Genomic DNA, 18,343 nt, shown 5'->3' with positions numbered 1-18,343 from the left:
GCACCACGGTCGATTAGAGCGTACAAAGTAGTAACACACATTGGGACAAATGCTAATTCAACGGAATTTGCAAAAGTAAGTGGGAATTACGGCATTGCTATCGCAATCATACTATTTTACATATTTCTATTTCAGAAATTGATCCGTGTGAGAATCATAAGTGCCATGGTCATGCCGATTGCATCCCTAATCACAGCAGTCCTGGATACCAATGCAGATGTCGTTCTGGGTATTTTGGCAGCGGCTACAATTGTGGACGTATGTGAAAATATATTTGATAATCCTTTGGTTCGTGCTGTAAGCCAAGGGTGTGCTTGTGCAACTTTCGTCCGGCTAACCAAATTTGCGTTTGTAAATTGCAAGTTTACGAAGAAGTGCCGCTCTGGAATGGTGCGCAGCCCGCAAGGGTTGCTAGTTTAACTGAGTCAGCAACTGAGCTAAGTTCCGGTGGGTCTTGGCAGGCAATGTTGTTTTTGGCATATGTCAAAAATAACAAAAATAGCTCATTTTTGGCATTTTTCCCATTTTATTTTGCCATCGCCATGAATTCATATTCATAGACTGGAATTAACCAGGTAAAATGCTTCAGTTTGGTCCTTCTTGTGAAATAGAAGTCACAAAACATGCAGTATCCACACTGCGCCATCAAACAGCAAGATTAAAATCCGAATTGAAAACGTTGTTGAAGACCAAATTAATTCACATGATACAAAACCGAGTGCTTCAGCAATATCTAATCTCAAAAGTCTAATTCGCTATGCGAGCAAAATTACCGGCATTCACAATGATCACAATACTTATGATGACAATGTAAGAGGGTTGCTGACACGCTTGGATTACAGCCTTCACTACCTAACCATTGGTTAGAAAGCATAAGTGGCTTTTATAATCAATACAATACGAAAAAGTATCCAACCGGCAAAGAAAAATCTAGGAAAGGACTGAATGTATATATGTATGTATGGTACGTATAGATCGGGAGGCCTTTTGTACCATGTCTGTTCATTAATGAAACTATGTCCGTATTGGAGAACGTAATTCAATCTATCAGTGATTTAACAATGAACATGCAGACATTTTTCAATTGCAAGTTGAAGGGTGGATAGAACATGGTAGATGCACATGCACATTGAGCTAATTACAGTCTGGGTCGCTCGTGGCGGCTACAATGATGTCACAAAATGCATGAGCAGTTGAGCACTGAGCAGTGACAGCGTGCCCAAGATTTTCATTCACTTTTCATGGACCCCTTGGAAGGTAGTCTGCGGACCCCTGAAGACTTCACGGACATCAATTTAAGAATTCTGCTTTGCACACTTATTTTGTCGCTTCATACAAACTCCTTTCAATTAATGTTGACATTTTTATCAAAAACTTTCATACAAATCTATATTTTCGAAAAGCTTTATTTTTGGCAGTTAGTTCCCGAAATGCCAAAAATAACTATGCCTGGTCATCGGCCCCAAACGTCCAAATCACTAAAATATATGCATATGCGCATATGCTGACTTCGCACATCTTTGTAAACTACCTGGACCACATTTACATATATCAGGTGATTTCCCTTCACACTCTCACGTTTGGTATGTGTTATCCGATATCGTATAGATCAGGGCTCTTCAATCGTACACCCCAGGGTGTAGGCTACCATAATGGTTCAAGGGTGTACCACGACGAAAAAGGTTTAAGAGCACTGGTATAGATAAGTGTCGCCGTCACCGATACGAATTCCTGACCAGCTGCGTAATGCGCATTCTTGCTGTAGGCGACAGTGTTACCATTCTCTGCGAAACTCCATTTTAGTTTCATACTGATATATATTGCGATCCCATTGTTACACATTCACCTAATAAATCCACAAAGATCTTTAACTATTTTATTTACATATCCTGCTTAACTATCATCACCTTCTGCATAGATGCACAATAGGGTTGTTAAAAAAAAACTTTTTTTTCCAAATCTCACTCGCCTAATGACTAAATCGTCAGGTTGCCTAAGAAAACGATGCACACCAAATTTGACTCAATTCCAACCAGTAGAGGCCGTGCAATCTTGAATTGAAATTTTTAATTTATTATTAAAAATTAAAAAAAATATTTCAAATTTTTTCTGTCAACCCCATGAAATTGTTGAGCTCTCTTCAAAGACGATGCAAAACAAATTTGAGTCAATTCCGACTTGTAGAAGCGGAGTTATTTGAGTTTTTCGTTGATAATTCTAGGATTATCCTTGCAATGCAATGCACAATCACGTGTTTTATTACGGATTGAGCCTGCGAAGTTCGAACAGAAATATATTTGACACTCTTCATATATTCCGAGCGATTTCATAGACACTGGTAACATTACAAACACATTAATAGAGGATTGACGATGAGACACAGCGATACTCCCATCACACAGTATATAATATTATGTTATTAGATAGAGCAGGGCCGGGCAACATACGGCCCGCGACGGCATTTTGTCCGGCCCGCGGGCAGCTTCCCGTCCTATATGATAATGTGGCCCGCGGCCGATCAGTCTCCGAGATTCCCCACTACTTGCTTACTACGCCAAATTTTAGTGAGTGTATGTTAATATATTCCTGTGTGCGCACTGCGCAGCGTGCCAGAGTGGAGTGTACGGGTAAGTTCGTCGAAGCGAGAAGACTTGAATTGTCAGCATTTACTATGTACTTGACCCCATGTGGTAACCATGGTGTTTGTCGACTGCAATGGTCATTTACAGCAGACCGATATTTCTTATTTTTGATTGCGTAACCGCCAACTGGTAGCACGGCACACGTCCATACGCTTTTGTGAGACACCGCTTAATAGTTATGCCGATGAGATGGCGAGGAGGAGCCTAGATAAACCTCCAACACTTAGGTAACAATTTTAGAGTCGGACTCGAACCCACAACACATTGGGTATTGTAGCTGTGGACTATACCAGCACTGCACTAACTCGCCACGCCACCCATCCAACCCTAATGAATTGATATCTTGGTAAATTTGGGGTAACAGGCTTATCGAACAGCCTAAATTTTTAAATTAATGATTACACCTTGTGTTGATTGATCAGAGAGAAGTAGACATGGCGGTGCATATATGACTGTTGGTCTCAAGCTGGGGGCGTTAAAGCATCTGAAGGGGGCGCGAAGTCACAGTTAACTGAAATTTTTTTCGCGCCTAGCGCGATTTACCTCAAGATCATGGTGTTTACTGTATCTATTGTCTGAATTTCATATTTGAGAATTCTCTCATCAATAGCCATAACCTTAAATGCCGATAAACTATCCGCTGTAATGGCTAGCATGGATGGCGCGAAATTTCTCACTATGAAAAAGGGGGGCGTGTTAAAAAAAGTTGAGAACCACATGACAATGCTGTTCTCAAATCCACATTCTCTTCGTCATTATCGGCGAGAAATTGCTTTGAAATAACATTCCTTTCTTAAAATACCATCATTAAATACGATTTATACCATGTATAATGTAAATGTGAATAAATGGGCAAATAATGTATCGATACAGCAATTCGGCCCGCCAAGTACTTAATTTTCGTATATCCGGCCCGCCGACTGGAGAAGTTGCTCGCCCCTGAGATAGAAGCTGACTTCATAGCACCATCAAACGTTTGGCATATACCTGTCATGGCTGAGTGCCAATGTTATGGCTCTTGGCCTTGATCTAATGATGTATACATGAACTTGGCATACACCTGGATGCATCGGTATTTCATCACAACTTTAACCCTCGCAGGACCATGCGACAATCACCAATGCCACCAGATGGCACGATGCTATCCTCGAAGTGACGGAAGCTATTCCTGTAAATGCATGGCCGGCTATCAAGGATCTGGAAAGATGTGTGATCGTGAGTATATATGCACAAAAAAGATTTCATGATTGTGCATGTCCTGCATTATACATAGGGCTGGGAAAAATTGAGTGCCTGTGTGATTCGTTTCTGAATCGAGTATTCGGCTTCGACTGCAGTCGAATATTCGAGTATCACTCAATATGTCGTCATACCAGCATGAAAGATGTGAAATGCCAAATAGTACCTCTTGTGCTATTACAAAGAATATATTGCTAGTTCTATATCACATTAAAGATACTTTAGTGCATTTCGACTATGCCTATTTCATTGTCCTTTGTTATAATGCTGTAGGTTGATCACGACTTCACAAATATATCATTCCCATTAACCCACCTATAGCTTTGCGCTACACCAGTGCTTTCCAACCATTTTGAGAGCATCCGCACTTTTTTGTTTGAAAAATTCCATCCGCACAAACAAGGCGAATATTATTACAAAAAAAAAAGAAAATGAAAATACTTAATAGTAATTAATCCAAATTTCCGACAAGTAGGGTACCTGTTTTACAATGACTCAATGGCTGCTGAATATTTCCGGCAATTTCTGACCAGGTGTACGTGTCGTGCAACTTCTTGCTCCAAAGCTCCCCGCATTAGGCCACCATGTGTATTTTCAAGAAAACAAATTCCATTCATCGTTTTGTTCTCAACTTAAGCGGGAAAGACCTTTTCTGTCAAATAAGTTGTCGGTGTTCAAAAGCTTTCAATGCTTGGAGGAGCAGTTCTTTATAAGAACTATCCAGAGCTTATATCCAAAATGCAACATGTTTTCCGTGATTGAAAAAATGCTTACTGGAAGAAATTGAAATTGTTTTTAAGTGGTTGACCAGAGGTACCAGAGGCACCTGTTCAACGAAAGGGTTAAAGACCCACAGCTTTGTTTTTAATGCTTCTGCCTGATCGCTTGGAAAGTAATAACGTCAGAACTATCAAGCAGAGTGGAGTAATTGGTTGTATTAAGGTATTTATCTCTTGGGATGTGGACTTCCGAAAGGTTGTCCGTTCAAGAAATGGGCAGTGGCGTAGCAGCCACTTGGCGGTTCTGGCTCTGCGCCAGGGGCGGCAGGCTCCGAGGGGGCGGCAAAATGTGGCTGCACAGTGAGATAGATAGATAGATATGGTATTCTTTTTCGCCTGCACCATCGAGATGCTTTGACGACGGAAATGCGATACGGACTTTTTTTTATAATAAGGTCATCTAGCCTGCAACCCCGGTTTTTCCCTCTGTGATTGCTGAGCGCCTAGCGGCATAACCGCGGATACCAGTTTTCGAGTCTATGGTCTGGCCCGGCCGGGGATCGAACCCACGACCTACTGATCAAGAAGCCGGAAGCATCACTATCTCGCTCGGCACAGTGTACACAGCCGGCTCAAAGAAGGGTTAATTGGTAGTCCTATAGCTGGCGTCACGTGAGGTCTCAATCGAAAGCTAGTGCCGCGCTGATTCCGAAAACACGAATTAATATGCTAACATGGCGATGGAACCACTCCGAAACAGCCGTCAATGCCGATTGTTCGGAGAGTTCGTAGAAAAAGGAGAATGCCCGGCGAACAATCACCCGACCTCAGTGTTGTTGAAGAAGTTAGACGATACATGTTTCAAGCTTTGGACAGATTTAAACTTGAAGCTGAAACTAGGTTTACCGGCATACACCACTTAAATGATCTGTTTGGATTTTTGAATTCCCGCGCGCTGCTGCAAAGCGAAAGTCACAATTTATTCACCAGCGCTTTTAGAAGCACTTATGACAACGAGGTGGACTTTTTGGAGTTGACTGCGAAAATTGTCATGCCTTATACCTTCGAATTAGGGATCATATAAATCAGAAGATTGCTAGCTTTTCGTACAAACCAATATGAGACCTCTAGGACGAACACAAATTAAGATATGATCACATGAAGTTGTTCAACTAGAGATTTTAAAAGGGTTAAGAGGCTGGTGCAGAGCAGTGAAACCACGTTTGGTCGTAGTGCAACAGCGTTTGATGTTTTACAGTGGTTAGTTAATGCAAAGCTACTTGATTCAACACCATATTTATGCTCGTGTCTGAAACTTTATCTGACCATTGGTGTTTCAATTGCGAGCTGTGTGAGGCGAGCTTCTCAAAGTCTTATTTACGTTCTACCATGAATGATGATCGGCTATCCACTCCATCCATTCTGTCTATAAAATGAGACTACGTTCAACAACTTTAATTTGAGGATATTATCGCTGATCTTGCTTTGAGGCGGCTATTGAGATTTCTATATGCACAATACAATCGATCGCTATTTCTTGTCTTTATGATTTTTGGCCTTATTAACGTTGAGACGGTGAAGCTGAGACGCGGCATATTGTTTTTATTGACAAGGTTGCTTGAACATGAATCTATGTCGAAATTTGCTGCGGTCTACTTAGGGGAGGGGCGACATTTTAGGCGAGTGCCAGGGGCGGCAGCACATGCTGCTACGCCAGTGGAGATGGGCTGCCTTTTTGCATGGCACCGCCATTTCTTCAATCACCGGATCTGCGATACCGTGTTCGAGCCCAGTATCCGTGCATATCCACGGTGGCGAGGGGATTCTTGGGGCTGCAGACTCAAGGCCCCTCCAAGCCGGTGTCCGGTCAATACCGAGAAAACCATTACCGAGAATGCCATTACCGAGAATGGACACCACCGAGAATGGACATTACCGAGAATGGACACCACCGAGAATGGACATTACCGAGAATGGACACCACCGAGAATGGACATTACCGAGAATGCAATATATGCAATGCAGGCATGTTATGCACATGAACAGGTCGTGTGTGTGGACCACGGTGTTTCCACATTCGGTATCGATGCTCAGGTATAAATTTCTCGACAACGTCAGTCCCAGTAAGCTATATTCTTGACATTGGCCATTCTCGGTAATCTCCATTCTCGGTGGTGTCCATTCTCGATAATGACCATTCTCGGTAATGTCCATTCTCGGTAATGTCAATTCTCGGTAATGGCATTCTCGGTAATGTCCATTCTCGGTAATGGTTTTCTCGGTAATAGTATAGAACCCTCCAAGCCTGGCTATGCAGACTCGAAGCACCTATTAGTAAGAGAGAAAAAAGACGAAACTAGATGCAAAACGAGTTGGGTATTCTATGTATACCCCATAGATACCTATTACCGGGGTTGGTGGATCACTCTGTCCCAAGTGTGAAACCATCCCTTTCCTACAGGGGGAGGTTGGCTGCGGTCCCTCCAGACCCTATAAAAATAGTGGGCATATGAAAGCTCGCCACCTTCATGATACGCACTCTAACTTCTGTTCTGTTTTTTCTTCCCATTTACATGTCGACATGAAGGTCTGTATCGTCTTAAAGACAGTTACTGCAGATTTCATCTTTAAAAATTTGAATATTTTGCAACTTGCACCAGCGAAGTAACTGAGCAGAACAAACAAAGAAAGAAAAACGCGTGTGAATATCGACACCATGTGTGATCGGTCCTTTAGCTCAATCCAACTCAATAACCTTAAAGGAGAGCAATGTCCAGTAACTTGTTGCGAATTTTTAGTGATAGCATTTATTATTGTCTTCATGCCTCGCTTCATTTGAATCCATCGTTACGAATTTGAGATAATTGCAGAGCTGGTCATAGTACCCATCGTTGGTACTCAAGTAGAAGTAGCGATTTTCAAGTAGGTAGAAAAGTAAGTTTTTCTAGGAATAATTTGGCTTAGAAAACTGAAATCAGTCAAGTAGAAGTAGAAATAGTCCGAAACTAACCGCTTGAGGAACTAGTGCAGGTAGGCAAAATCTACTTGAAGTAGAAGTAGAAGTACTTCGTGAATGACCACCTCTGGATGATTGTTGAAGGAAAGAAAGAAAGAATAATGTTATTTTTAGGTTATTTTTTCCGCGTGTAACTGCCTAAGATACGAGCTGATTCAGTGTATGTATGCCACCAAAGTGTCCTATATGGTGTGGACACGAGCAAATCTCACGACTCAGTGAAACTGATCTACGTCACACTATCCATTTGGTCAAAGGCAATTTGACGGTAATTTTTGACCGGCTGGTCGAGCATTGAATTTGATAAAACGGGTACCAATCGAAAGCTACCGCTGTACTGCTTGTGAAAATATATTTTTTTTTCTGCTCGTGCTCCTGGAACCCCCTAAATTCAGCCTCCAATGTTGGATTGTAACGGAGTTTGGTATTGTGACGCAACTATGCCGTCTGAGCAGCGAGTGCACGCGAGTGTGAGAGTGTGAATGCTCATTGCTCAATCGGTTGTGCAACAATGGCCAATACGTTTGCGGTTTGCTCTGCTTCTCACCTGCTCCCAGACGGCATCGTTGCGTCACAATGCCAAACTCCGTTACAATGCAACATTCGAGGCTAATTGTGGGGGGTTCCAGGACCACGAGTAGAATAAAATTTATATATATATGCCCCAAAAATGTTTCATTCAGTAATGACTCGGTGACTTTAGTCCGATCGTCAAGAATGTCACAAGTCATTTTGAATTGATATTCAAGTTAAGCGGATGCTGACTGACGGTTGGTATAAAAAGTTGACATTGGGGACTCATCATAGAACCAACCGTAAACAAACATCCAGCCCTTTCGCAACTACTATTCAATAACCGTGAATCGTGTCGTAAAAATATCTTATTTCAGCATTAAACATGAGATAATATATTGTGTATTCTGTTGCCATTAATTTCGAAATTAACATTTCGGCGCGAATTTTCCTTGGCGCAAGTTCAAAGAGGATATAGTCAGTATCGGTGTCCAAATATCTGCGCATTGATAAATTTGACTTGCAATTTGTCACATTCTTTATTCATGTATCTTAAATCTCCATTGTACAGCGATCAACCCATGTGATCTCGTCGACTGCTCACCCAATTCCAAATGTACCGTCATGAACGGAGAGGCAGTTTGTCTGTGCATGTTTGGATATACCCGTGGACACGGGGGAAATTGCAAAAGTAAGTGAGCCTAATCCTCAATTCAAGCAAAAATGACGTAGGATTCGTTGACTCTGTAGAAACACTTATATCGCTCCAAATCGCCGAATGAATCGATGCGGTGTCATCATTTGTTTAGTTGTGCCCTATTTCTACAGCAATTAACGGCGATATTGCAAGGACTGAAATTTTATTATCACAGTACTATAAAATTATCCCGGACTGCTTACCGTAATGCAACTTTAATGCTGCATTGTCAACTGAGCTATCGCTACATGCCTAGTCTGTATAAAAGCATTGTAAGCGGCCGCAAATGGTAATGCCGTGGGGGCAAGTGTCCGTCAATAGGTTATAGCGACCCGGGTTTACACTTTGGTCTCTACGTTAGCGTCTCTTCGCCTAGTTTCTTCACTTCCAGGTCCGTACACCACTTCCCTTCATGCATAACTGATCTTTAATGTCCATACAATCGCTGTTCTTTGAACAAATTTTATATCGACAGCCATTCACATTTAAATATAGCATATACTATACATACTTGATTTTTGTCTCGAATATCGTAATTTGTATGGTTGGGTATCATACACGAAAATTATTTTTGCTAACGTTTTCGAGTATTTTGCTGAATCACAATAAATTCGCCCTCTTTCTGTTTCAGAGGTATTCCCCTGCGATTCGAATCCGTGTGGAGCACATGCTACGTGCATTAACGACGGAAACTCGTACCGTTGTGAATGTGAAGTAGGATATGTTCCATGGGACAGTCACAGCTGTAATCGTAAGTATAAGCGCTCATGTTTTGCGAATAAATTTCGGCCAGTGTAATGAATGTTGCTACAAGAATTCATTCAATGCGGCTGATTCCGTGAACATGAAAAGTTTGTTTGAGGGTTGTACTCTAAAAGTATCTGCGATGAATGTAATTTCGAAAACAGTCTTCAATTCCAGACAACTAGCTAGCTAACATCAATAAATGAAATACAAATCATGACTACAGCATTATGACTATAGATTGCTAGTGAAAACGTTTATTCATTCAGCCATTCCAACAACTACACCACCACCACCACCACCAAAGTATTCTTGCAAGGGAATATGTGGCACTTACTCGTTCGGAAAGGCCGTCTGCGAATGTGATGACAGCTGTGTGAGAAACAGAAACTGTTGTGATGACTACAAGACAGAATGTAAGTATACCCTAACCAGTACAATCTTACGTGAAGAAACGATAAAAGTTTCATTACATCAACAATTCTCAAAGATAGCTGTAGAAATTCATACGATAATATAGCTGTTATCTTTGTTGTAACAAAATAGAATAGCGGAGTATGATCATGGCTGGAACCATTATAATTGAGCAAATATTTTGGCATTTATAATGTACAGTACACCCTCAGAATTGTCCAACATAGGGACATGCTATTCTTTTTTTAATTCGGTGTGAATAAAAACAGTATTTTGAAAAAGGTTCAGCCCTGCAAAAGATAATTCGATTCAAAATGTTGTTGTCACTTGGTGGCGAAAAATCGTTACAAATTTTATAACAACCATACTCATCCAAATTACATTTCGCAAAACAATTTTTTGCTGAAGCGGAATGTTACATGTATTTTTTTGATTTTCAAGTCCGTCACCCAAAAATATTTTTGTGATCCAAAGCTTTTTTCATTGCGTTTATAGCTAAACAATTCGACTTTTTAAACTACTCTTCTCCATAAATCGTGAATTAGACCCTTTCATTGATTCTCTATCATCACCGAAGTGCAAAGTATTAGTTATAAACATTATTCGCATATGGCGTCATCAAGTGACAAGAAAATTTTAAATCACATTACCCTCTGAACCGATTAACCTTTATCGATTTATTTTATATAGTCCGAATTCAAAAGAGAATAACATCTGTATAGATTGGACAATTTTAAAGCATGCATTTTAGCCCTTGCTGAATTACAATGGTTGTTGCGTCATACCAATTTTTACCAAATAATTTCGAAGCAATCATCGTCTTTTTACAAGCCCTGCATTAGCCTACTCATCGATCAGCATTGAGTAATGTCTGACTTCTGTATTGGATAGCACAAAATTTCTGTTACCAAAGAAGATTGCGCCGAGAAGAGATTTTGATGTGACTGTTATTGTCACACACCTCATGGCTTGTCTCCACCATGCGATATTTGCAAAACGTTGTGGATGTATCAATAGAACTTCGTCCGATGATACCTATGAATGTATAGAATTAAGTTTATCTTATACTGTAAAAACCATAATTATATACGCATTACAATGAATTTCAAGCTGTTCTAATTTCTCATTTCATTCCCATCTTGCACTATATCAACGTTGATTACTCTCTTTTGCAGGCCGTAACGGATAGATCGGGTAAATCGGATGTCTGTCCAAGATCAAGGAATCAGAGCAATCGAATTTTGCTTACATACTAGATACTTAATACTATACATGTGATTTCATAAAGCTTTTTTTGGGAAGAAGCACCTGATGTTGTTTTGATTGTTGCAAAGATGATTGATTTTTATACGCGTTAAAGCCGCTATGATCTCTTTGTCGCGAGCAAGGAAGTAGAGGGATAAGGACGCTCGGTCTGTTTTGGCATCAATGAGTCCGAATGAAGCTGTGATCAACTGAGTTATGTTGTTATGTTGCGCTCTGAGTCAGGTGTCAGGGGTTTAAATGCATATGCTTGTTCGCATGGGAATAGTAATTCGGGAGTCGGGGCGATCGTTTCGTCAGAGAACCATCGTTTCGATACTTCCTCCTCCATTGTGGAACTCTTGAAACCTCGGTTTCCCTATCACATATTTAAAAACATGTAGCACAAATCCAAACACGGTCATGGAAACGATATTTGTTTCTGCGCGGCAGTCTGACTCCCCTGCTGCCGATTAAGCGCGCAGAATCCTGTCTAAAAATTGGTTTTCTGCGGACACTTATCGACACAATTCACATACGTATCGCACGAGTTTAATGATACGTTCAAATCCGATTCAAATTAAGATAGCTGACGCGTAGAACAGCAACATACAATCGAATGAATATAGCTGACACGTAGAGCAACAGCGACAACACGCAACCGTATGAAAATTGCTGACGCGCAATACAGCAGCCTCAAAAGAACCAGATGAACATAACAAACAACGTAACAATAAACTTAGGTAAGCAAGTAATGAACGTAAGATTTGCCATTCATTTTGAGACACTGTAAATGACCATGGTTCGCCGATGCTCTATATAGCAGTGTGAACAGCCGATCTGAGAAGGATTGATTGCAAATGCTTTCTAAAATACGAACGCAAAGAAATGACACAAATGACATACGCCATCGTCAACAATATATCGGTAGTAGTGATCGAACTGCGGTTTATCGCAGAGCACGTTTTCGTAGTCTAATCAACCGGTACGTAAAAAGTGGTGGCATAAAAAGGTACATGCGATTTCTTCAAGTCTGTCAATGAATGACATACGCATGCTCCAAAAATCCAACTAAGGCTGCTAATGACCAGATAGTGACATTTGCACGATGCAGTGACATCTCCGAGTAAAACATATTCCATTAAACCCAATTCCACGACAAGTCGTGGTACTACAGCAACAACGGAGACAATGTGCAGTACAACTACAACTAACACATTCACTGCTCATTTGTTCTCGGTGGTGTTGTAAACTGATATGTGGTCGAACTACGCAACGTGCGCATATGTATACGCGTAGGGCTACCGCATGCATGTCGATTGTCGACATATGGTATCATTCAGAGCACCGTTGCGAGACGTTCTTACTAACATATAGATGTCTGGGGGAAATATCCATTGCCCATGAGTTTAACCAATATGAAAATTTGGCATTTGAATTTGAAAATCGAAACTAGCACCCATTTCCACAATGCCATGACATCATCGATATAAGATAAGGTAAGAAACAGATTCAGCTGACAATACACGAGTACAAGATTTAAGGTAAAAAAGAGCGCAACACGCCTCTGCTCCCCGTGTCTACATCTGTAAATTATAAGCATGTTGGGAAAGTGTTGTTGATAAAATGAGATTCAAAAACGTCGATGATCTCGATATCTTAAAAACTATGGTGAAAGAGTGCTGGAATTCCAGTATGGTTTGGGTGGTAGGACATGTTAGTTTTGCACTCGGAATACTTTGCTTCCAGGAGGATACTTGACTTGAATCCCAACGAAAATGTCGTATTCACATTCGTATTCACAAGTTCACATTCATAAAAAATACAGAGCAGCGGTTGTTAACTAGATGCCATTGCACGTCGGACATGTTTAGGACTACCATATTTTCAGCACCTTAAATGAGGACAATTTACTGCCGGCAAGTAAAACGAAAGTAGAATTTTTAAATTTGCGTTTCATGATGTTAGACCAGGGGTTCTCAGCCCTTTCTTGGCCATGGCCCATTTTACGGTTTGAAAATGTGCTGTGGCCCACCTCAAATCTTAAAGTCATAATCTTGTTCAATGCGTGGTAATCGACGGCGCCGATATGCCTAATTCTCTAAAATATGCTCATTTTTCTCCTTATTCACTGATGAAATTAAAATATAAACATGTCGGGGCATGAAGTCGCGCAAAGCGCGACGAAAATTTTCAAGTTGAATAAATATCTTCCAACAAACGACCAACGAAATAATCTTGGGCCCCTTCTAGCTCCCCCAATTGAGAGTTTGGGTGCGGCAGTTACGGCTCTGGTAGATCATATGCTAAAACTTCTGAGTATTTTATGATCGTCCGCTGCTCCATTCGCTTCGCGAAACACAAGGATCAAATTCCGGCATACACTGTGTGATTGGGATTTTAGTTCGACTATTGCAAGGAATAGTATAATAATTCTGGGCCAGCTTCAAACAATTCATTGCTGAATGGGGTATAGGCCTATACTACAGAGGAGTGGAGAAAGATTTTCTTATTATGTATGCTGTACAATGGACATTGTATGACACGTACTGAACCTACTGAAGTTGCGATGTCGGAATATTCAATCCAGTGATACTATCAATTCATGTGACTCTTACATTATGTACATTGGTTTCCAGGAATGACATTTTAAACAGACTCCAAATATTAATGCGCTCCGCTGAATCCTCAATCCATTACTATTCGTTGCGGTGGTGCAGTATACCTGCACCAGAAGTTGCTAATAATTTGCAATTATGGCAATTTTCAACTTACAATAATACGACCTGCCAAAGTACAGTAAATCTATACATCAATTCGACTTCATTCCGAGTTTATTGCACACCCCTTTCAACGGCATACGACATTATGACCCCGCCGGAATATTTGGTTACTTCAGCATCACCTTCCAGGTATTATATACGCGAAATTATTTTAGTTGCTGTTAGCCATAGGTAGTCATAGCCAGTGGAAAAAGCCACCGTTTCTGCCTCCAATTTTCGACTTGAAATGATGACTCCATACGTACCACTACGTCTCATCAGAGTCGGATGGAAAGCTTTATGTAGCCTACGTATAATCAACTATAATATTACTAAACGTACATTATTTCTAAAATTTTCCAAATAGCTCTGTGGCCCACCTCAAATGCTCCTGTGGCCCACCCTTTGAGAACCCCTGTGTTAGACATTTCATTGGTAGTTGCAAGACAAAACTAGAAAAACAAAACAACGCAAAAGTTACCATATTGACCCCAAATAAAACGCAAATACTATTCATTTTCAAATTTTCAGTCCATTTTTAACGAGTTCGCGAAATTGTTCACACTCAAACTCAACTGTAGTCGCGGGCCGGATTCAAACCTTCAGACAGCTCGCGGGCCAGACCAATCAAATGATTCCAAGCCCTTGTTTTTCATTTGACTACGTTATTATCAAGCCTATATACGTAATATTGTATTACATTATATATAGGATCACATGGATTCTATTCTATAGTCACACCGTGATTTGGAAATAACGTAATTGGCAAAATAGGGTAATCGGCTGGTTAAATATAGTGGCTCTAACGACGATATGAGTTTGCATATTTCTATGCTTTCTTTGCTCTCGCGTTAGCCCTGCGTGTGTATTGTGAGAAATATTATAAACGTGGTGCGACCACGCATATTTTAATTATATTTTGTGTAACTGTTCCAGTCTCCATGTAGCCGGCATATAACGGTTTCGTAGTGGCGTTTTCGCTTCTGTGAATAACTACATTTTGATCCATATATCTATAAAAGTCTGAATTCGGTGAGCCCATTTGCCTTCTTGGAATTGGGTGTCAATACCACCGACTTGCTCCTAATGGAGACTACAGTGAAACCAGAACGCCGCTGTCTGATAGTTATAATGCGGCGTATGAGCATGCTCGACAATTGCCATATTGTGGGATTATTTAATGATAGTATTGTTACTTAAAATCTCGGAATTGCTTCGCGGGCCGGATGAAACCGCTCGGCGGGCCGGATGCGGCCCGCGGGCCGTATGTTAGACGCCCCTGGTTTACACGAAATATCACTGAAATTATATACAACCGGCGGGATACTCGAAACTGATCAAACCAATAGCTCTGTTAAGTTCCCACTTGCGTCAGAAAAATAGCGACGCATCCTCGCGCGTAAAAAGTCACAGATGTTATAGAGAACATCAAACAATGTTTGCAATGGCAAGCAAGAAGGTAGGGCTGGAACGGTAATTTGTTGAAAGGCAGTGGCTATGATTCGTCCGGTACCGGACGAATAATTTCTCAAACCATTCGTCGGGCACAGTGCGCGTAACTGTTCATGGGCATGTTACACAATGAAAAACGACAGATCAGCATGCGTTATTTTGGCGTGTGGCTTTACAACCCCAAAACCTACCCTAACCCCCACCATAATCCTGATATTAACCCTTATATATATCTTAACCCCTAATTTAACCTTACCCGGCCCCAAACACAAATTCATTTTCAAGTGTCGCATGCCCAATTGTCGAATGCTGAAGTGTCACATGCTCATGTGTCCCAGTACGGACCGTTGGGACAATGTGAAGCTTTTTACAGGCCTCGGTTGACTGTCATTTATTCGCTACCCTGGTCTGGTCACTGATCTGTCCCTTATATCCTCTAAAATTATTTGTCGTGTCTGGTGTGCAATCGCCAGCCATCAAATGCGCAATAGCTAGCGCCCCCTCCAATACCACTCTTTAATCAGCTTGGAAGTCGGTGGCCGCCGTGAATGCAGATCTCGTGCATTTATTAGAAAAAAATCAGTACTCGAGTCAGCGCTCCAAAGTAAGATCATGACGTACGAAACCGCCGCTATGTGATCCATCACGTCTGACGCCGTGCCGCTTATCAGTGACCCCTCAACTGCTGGTGTCTGCTACATATATATAGGTGTCTAATTCAGGGATACTAACAAGTGGGGCGGCTGACAGGTCTTCCGGACGAAGAGCATAAGAAAGTGTCTAGTCTATTCCTCCGGTGCCGGACCGGACCGGACGAATAGACATTTCCTTGTTGAAAAACCTTTTTTTATACCATCAATCCAGCATGATTTATTGCTGCAGTGATTTTAGGAAATAAATATAAAGTCTTGCCTAAAAGTCTTGTTGAAAGTAAGCAACTAACTAACTCAAAATGCCAAAAAAAGAGAACATTTGGGCATTTTGAAGCATCCTCGGATGCCCATTCACTTTTCTTGCGAAAAGGGTACAAATAGTCCTAAAAGAGGACATATGGTAGCCTAAGCCTAGATATGTTCGAACAGTAGCATGAGCAAAAGAACCAGCCAAAAAAAAATACAAATATTTGCAGTTACCGGAACATCGCTGTCGACCGACCAATGTATGGAATGTGCTGGGTATCAATCTTGAAGCACTGATCCAAAATTATTAGGTGGCAGCGTATCCACTTCCAACACTGTCAAGTTGATTTGCATTACTCATATCCGGACATACAATACAACACACGATTATGCCCGGACGGGTTATGATGCTGCATGCAGTATTTATGAGGCATTCGTTCCCATCAATGTAACATGACAGCCATAAAGATGCTCATGTCGATATTTTGCTATAAACGATGACATTTTTGAAAAGTTTGCAAATTGAAAAATCTACACGTAGTGTACCGGCGTGAACCATACATACATTGATGATGCGAGCACCTAAAAGATTCGATCTGAACACTAACTATTGTTATATAGGTTCTTTGTGAACACGAATGTATGGCGTCACGTGACATCACAATGCTAGTTCCAAGCAAATAGGCTATACCATTTCTATGTCATCAGACATAGAGAACGCTGCTACTGCACGGCATTGCCTGTGCTGTACCATCGCGGTACAGTTGCAATCTTTGATGTTAAGGTTACTGGAAAAAAGCTGATATTTCACAAAAAATGTTCATAGGGTAGAACCTGTCAAATTTCGATTTCGAACACGGACGTCTGAATTATCTGAGTCTTTCGCACCATCCCTAGTTGGTACGCTATAACAGCATTGTGTGCGACCGCAAATCGTAATGTAGCGGTAGAAAATTTCCGTGGGCATTTGAAGTACGCCTCAAAGTCGAAATAAAAGGATGTATTGTCAACTGCAAAGCAAAGTCGGTATTTTATCGTATAATCTGAAAGTGCTTTTAAGTCTTCACCTTCTTTCAGTTTTGTGATTGTTTAGGGCATGCGACCGTGCGGCGTGCGTGCATGTCGAAGCGAAAATGAAGATAATCTTTATACTTGGGATTTGCATGTTATGTGCAAAGGCGACACAGGTAAGTCAGATGCATGCTTTGTGTGTGGAGTCTGTAAAATATCCATTCATAACTTCATACCCAAATCCAGACCTTTTGTATTTCTAAATACATATCCAAACCTAATCCGATTCCAACATTGAATTCTGAAGTTTAGATTCAGCCGTGCGTCACTATTAAAATCATTTTAACGTTGGGCCATGCTGTATAGTCACAGTCACTCAGAACATTACAGTAATCGCCTTGACCATGAGCTAGGAGCACAAGACACAACAAACATGTTGAGACAAATTTTGATTTTTTTGGTCTTCACGGACCTGTACCAGGCCCATGCACTTTCGGTGGCAAAATTTATTTTCCCCGTATATGTTAGTAAGGGCTTGTGGTCTGAAAGTGCATGAGTTCTGCAGGTCCGTGGTCTGCGGATTAGATCTGCCGAAATCGGCAGTACTACTGACAAAGCATGGTCGTAATGAACTAGCTGGACGCCAAATACACATGTCCATTTCTATGTCCATTTCCGGTGAACTCAGGACTAATCTATTTAATCATATATAGCAGGGATGGTGTGAACCTCTGAAAGGTTCAGGTTCGTGTGAACGCGAACCTTTTTGAAAGGTTCTGTGTGAACACGAACGTGAACCTCATGACGTCACGTGACGTCACATTACTAATTCCAACCCTATCTTTCAATGAAGTGATGGCCTATATTAATGTACAATTATACACGATACTTAGCGACGACTCTGGCCACATAATGCCATAATGCCAAAGTACATATTGGCGCTTTAAACGTCGCTAAATGTATCAACTGAGGCATTTAAAGGGTATAATACTC

The 18,343-nt window shown here is 41.1% G+C and overlaps 1 protein-coding gene across 20 annotated transcripts in view; it reads left to right on the top strand.

Annotated features, from left to right (window-relative positions):
* LOC145439728 (uncharacterized) overlaps nt 1-11,291 on the top strand; it is an 83,053-nt gene extending 71,762 nt beyond the window's left edge. For 16 of the 20 annotated variants that reach the window (XM_080317335.1, XM_080317333.1, XM_080317326.1 and 13 more), the window contains 6 exons: nt 136-258; nt 3,744-3,857; nt 8,701-8,820; nt 9,458-9,577; nt 9,840-9,986; nt 11,160-11,291. In XM_080317335.1, the coding sequence (XP_080173461.1) occupies nt 136-258; nt 3,744-3,857; nt 8,701-8,820; nt 9,458-9,577; nt 9,840-9,986; nt 11,160-11,173 (638 nt within the window). In that variant the 3' untranslated portion in view covers nt 11,174-11,291. The remainder of the gene's footprint in view (nt 1-135; nt 259-3,743; nt 3,858-8,700; nt 8,821-9,457; nt 9,578-9,839; nt 9,987-11,159) is intronic. The other 4 variants (XM_080317332.1, XM_080317324.1, XM_080317331.1 and 1 more) reach the window with 3 other exon arrangements.
* The last annotated feature ends 7,052 nt before the right edge of the window (nt 11,292-18,343 follow it).

The sequence above is a fragment of the Botryllus schlosseri genome, chromosome 5 (assembly GCF_051294905.1).
Source record: "Botryllus schlosseri isolate E-star chromosome 5, Bs_hap1, whole genome shotgun sequence".
Taxonomy (NCBI): domain Eukaryota; kingdom Metazoa; phylum Chordata; class Ascidiacea; order Stolidobranchia; family Styelidae; genus Botryllus; species Botryllus schlosseri.
This window is presented reverse-complemented; position numbering and strand designations above follow the sequence as displayed.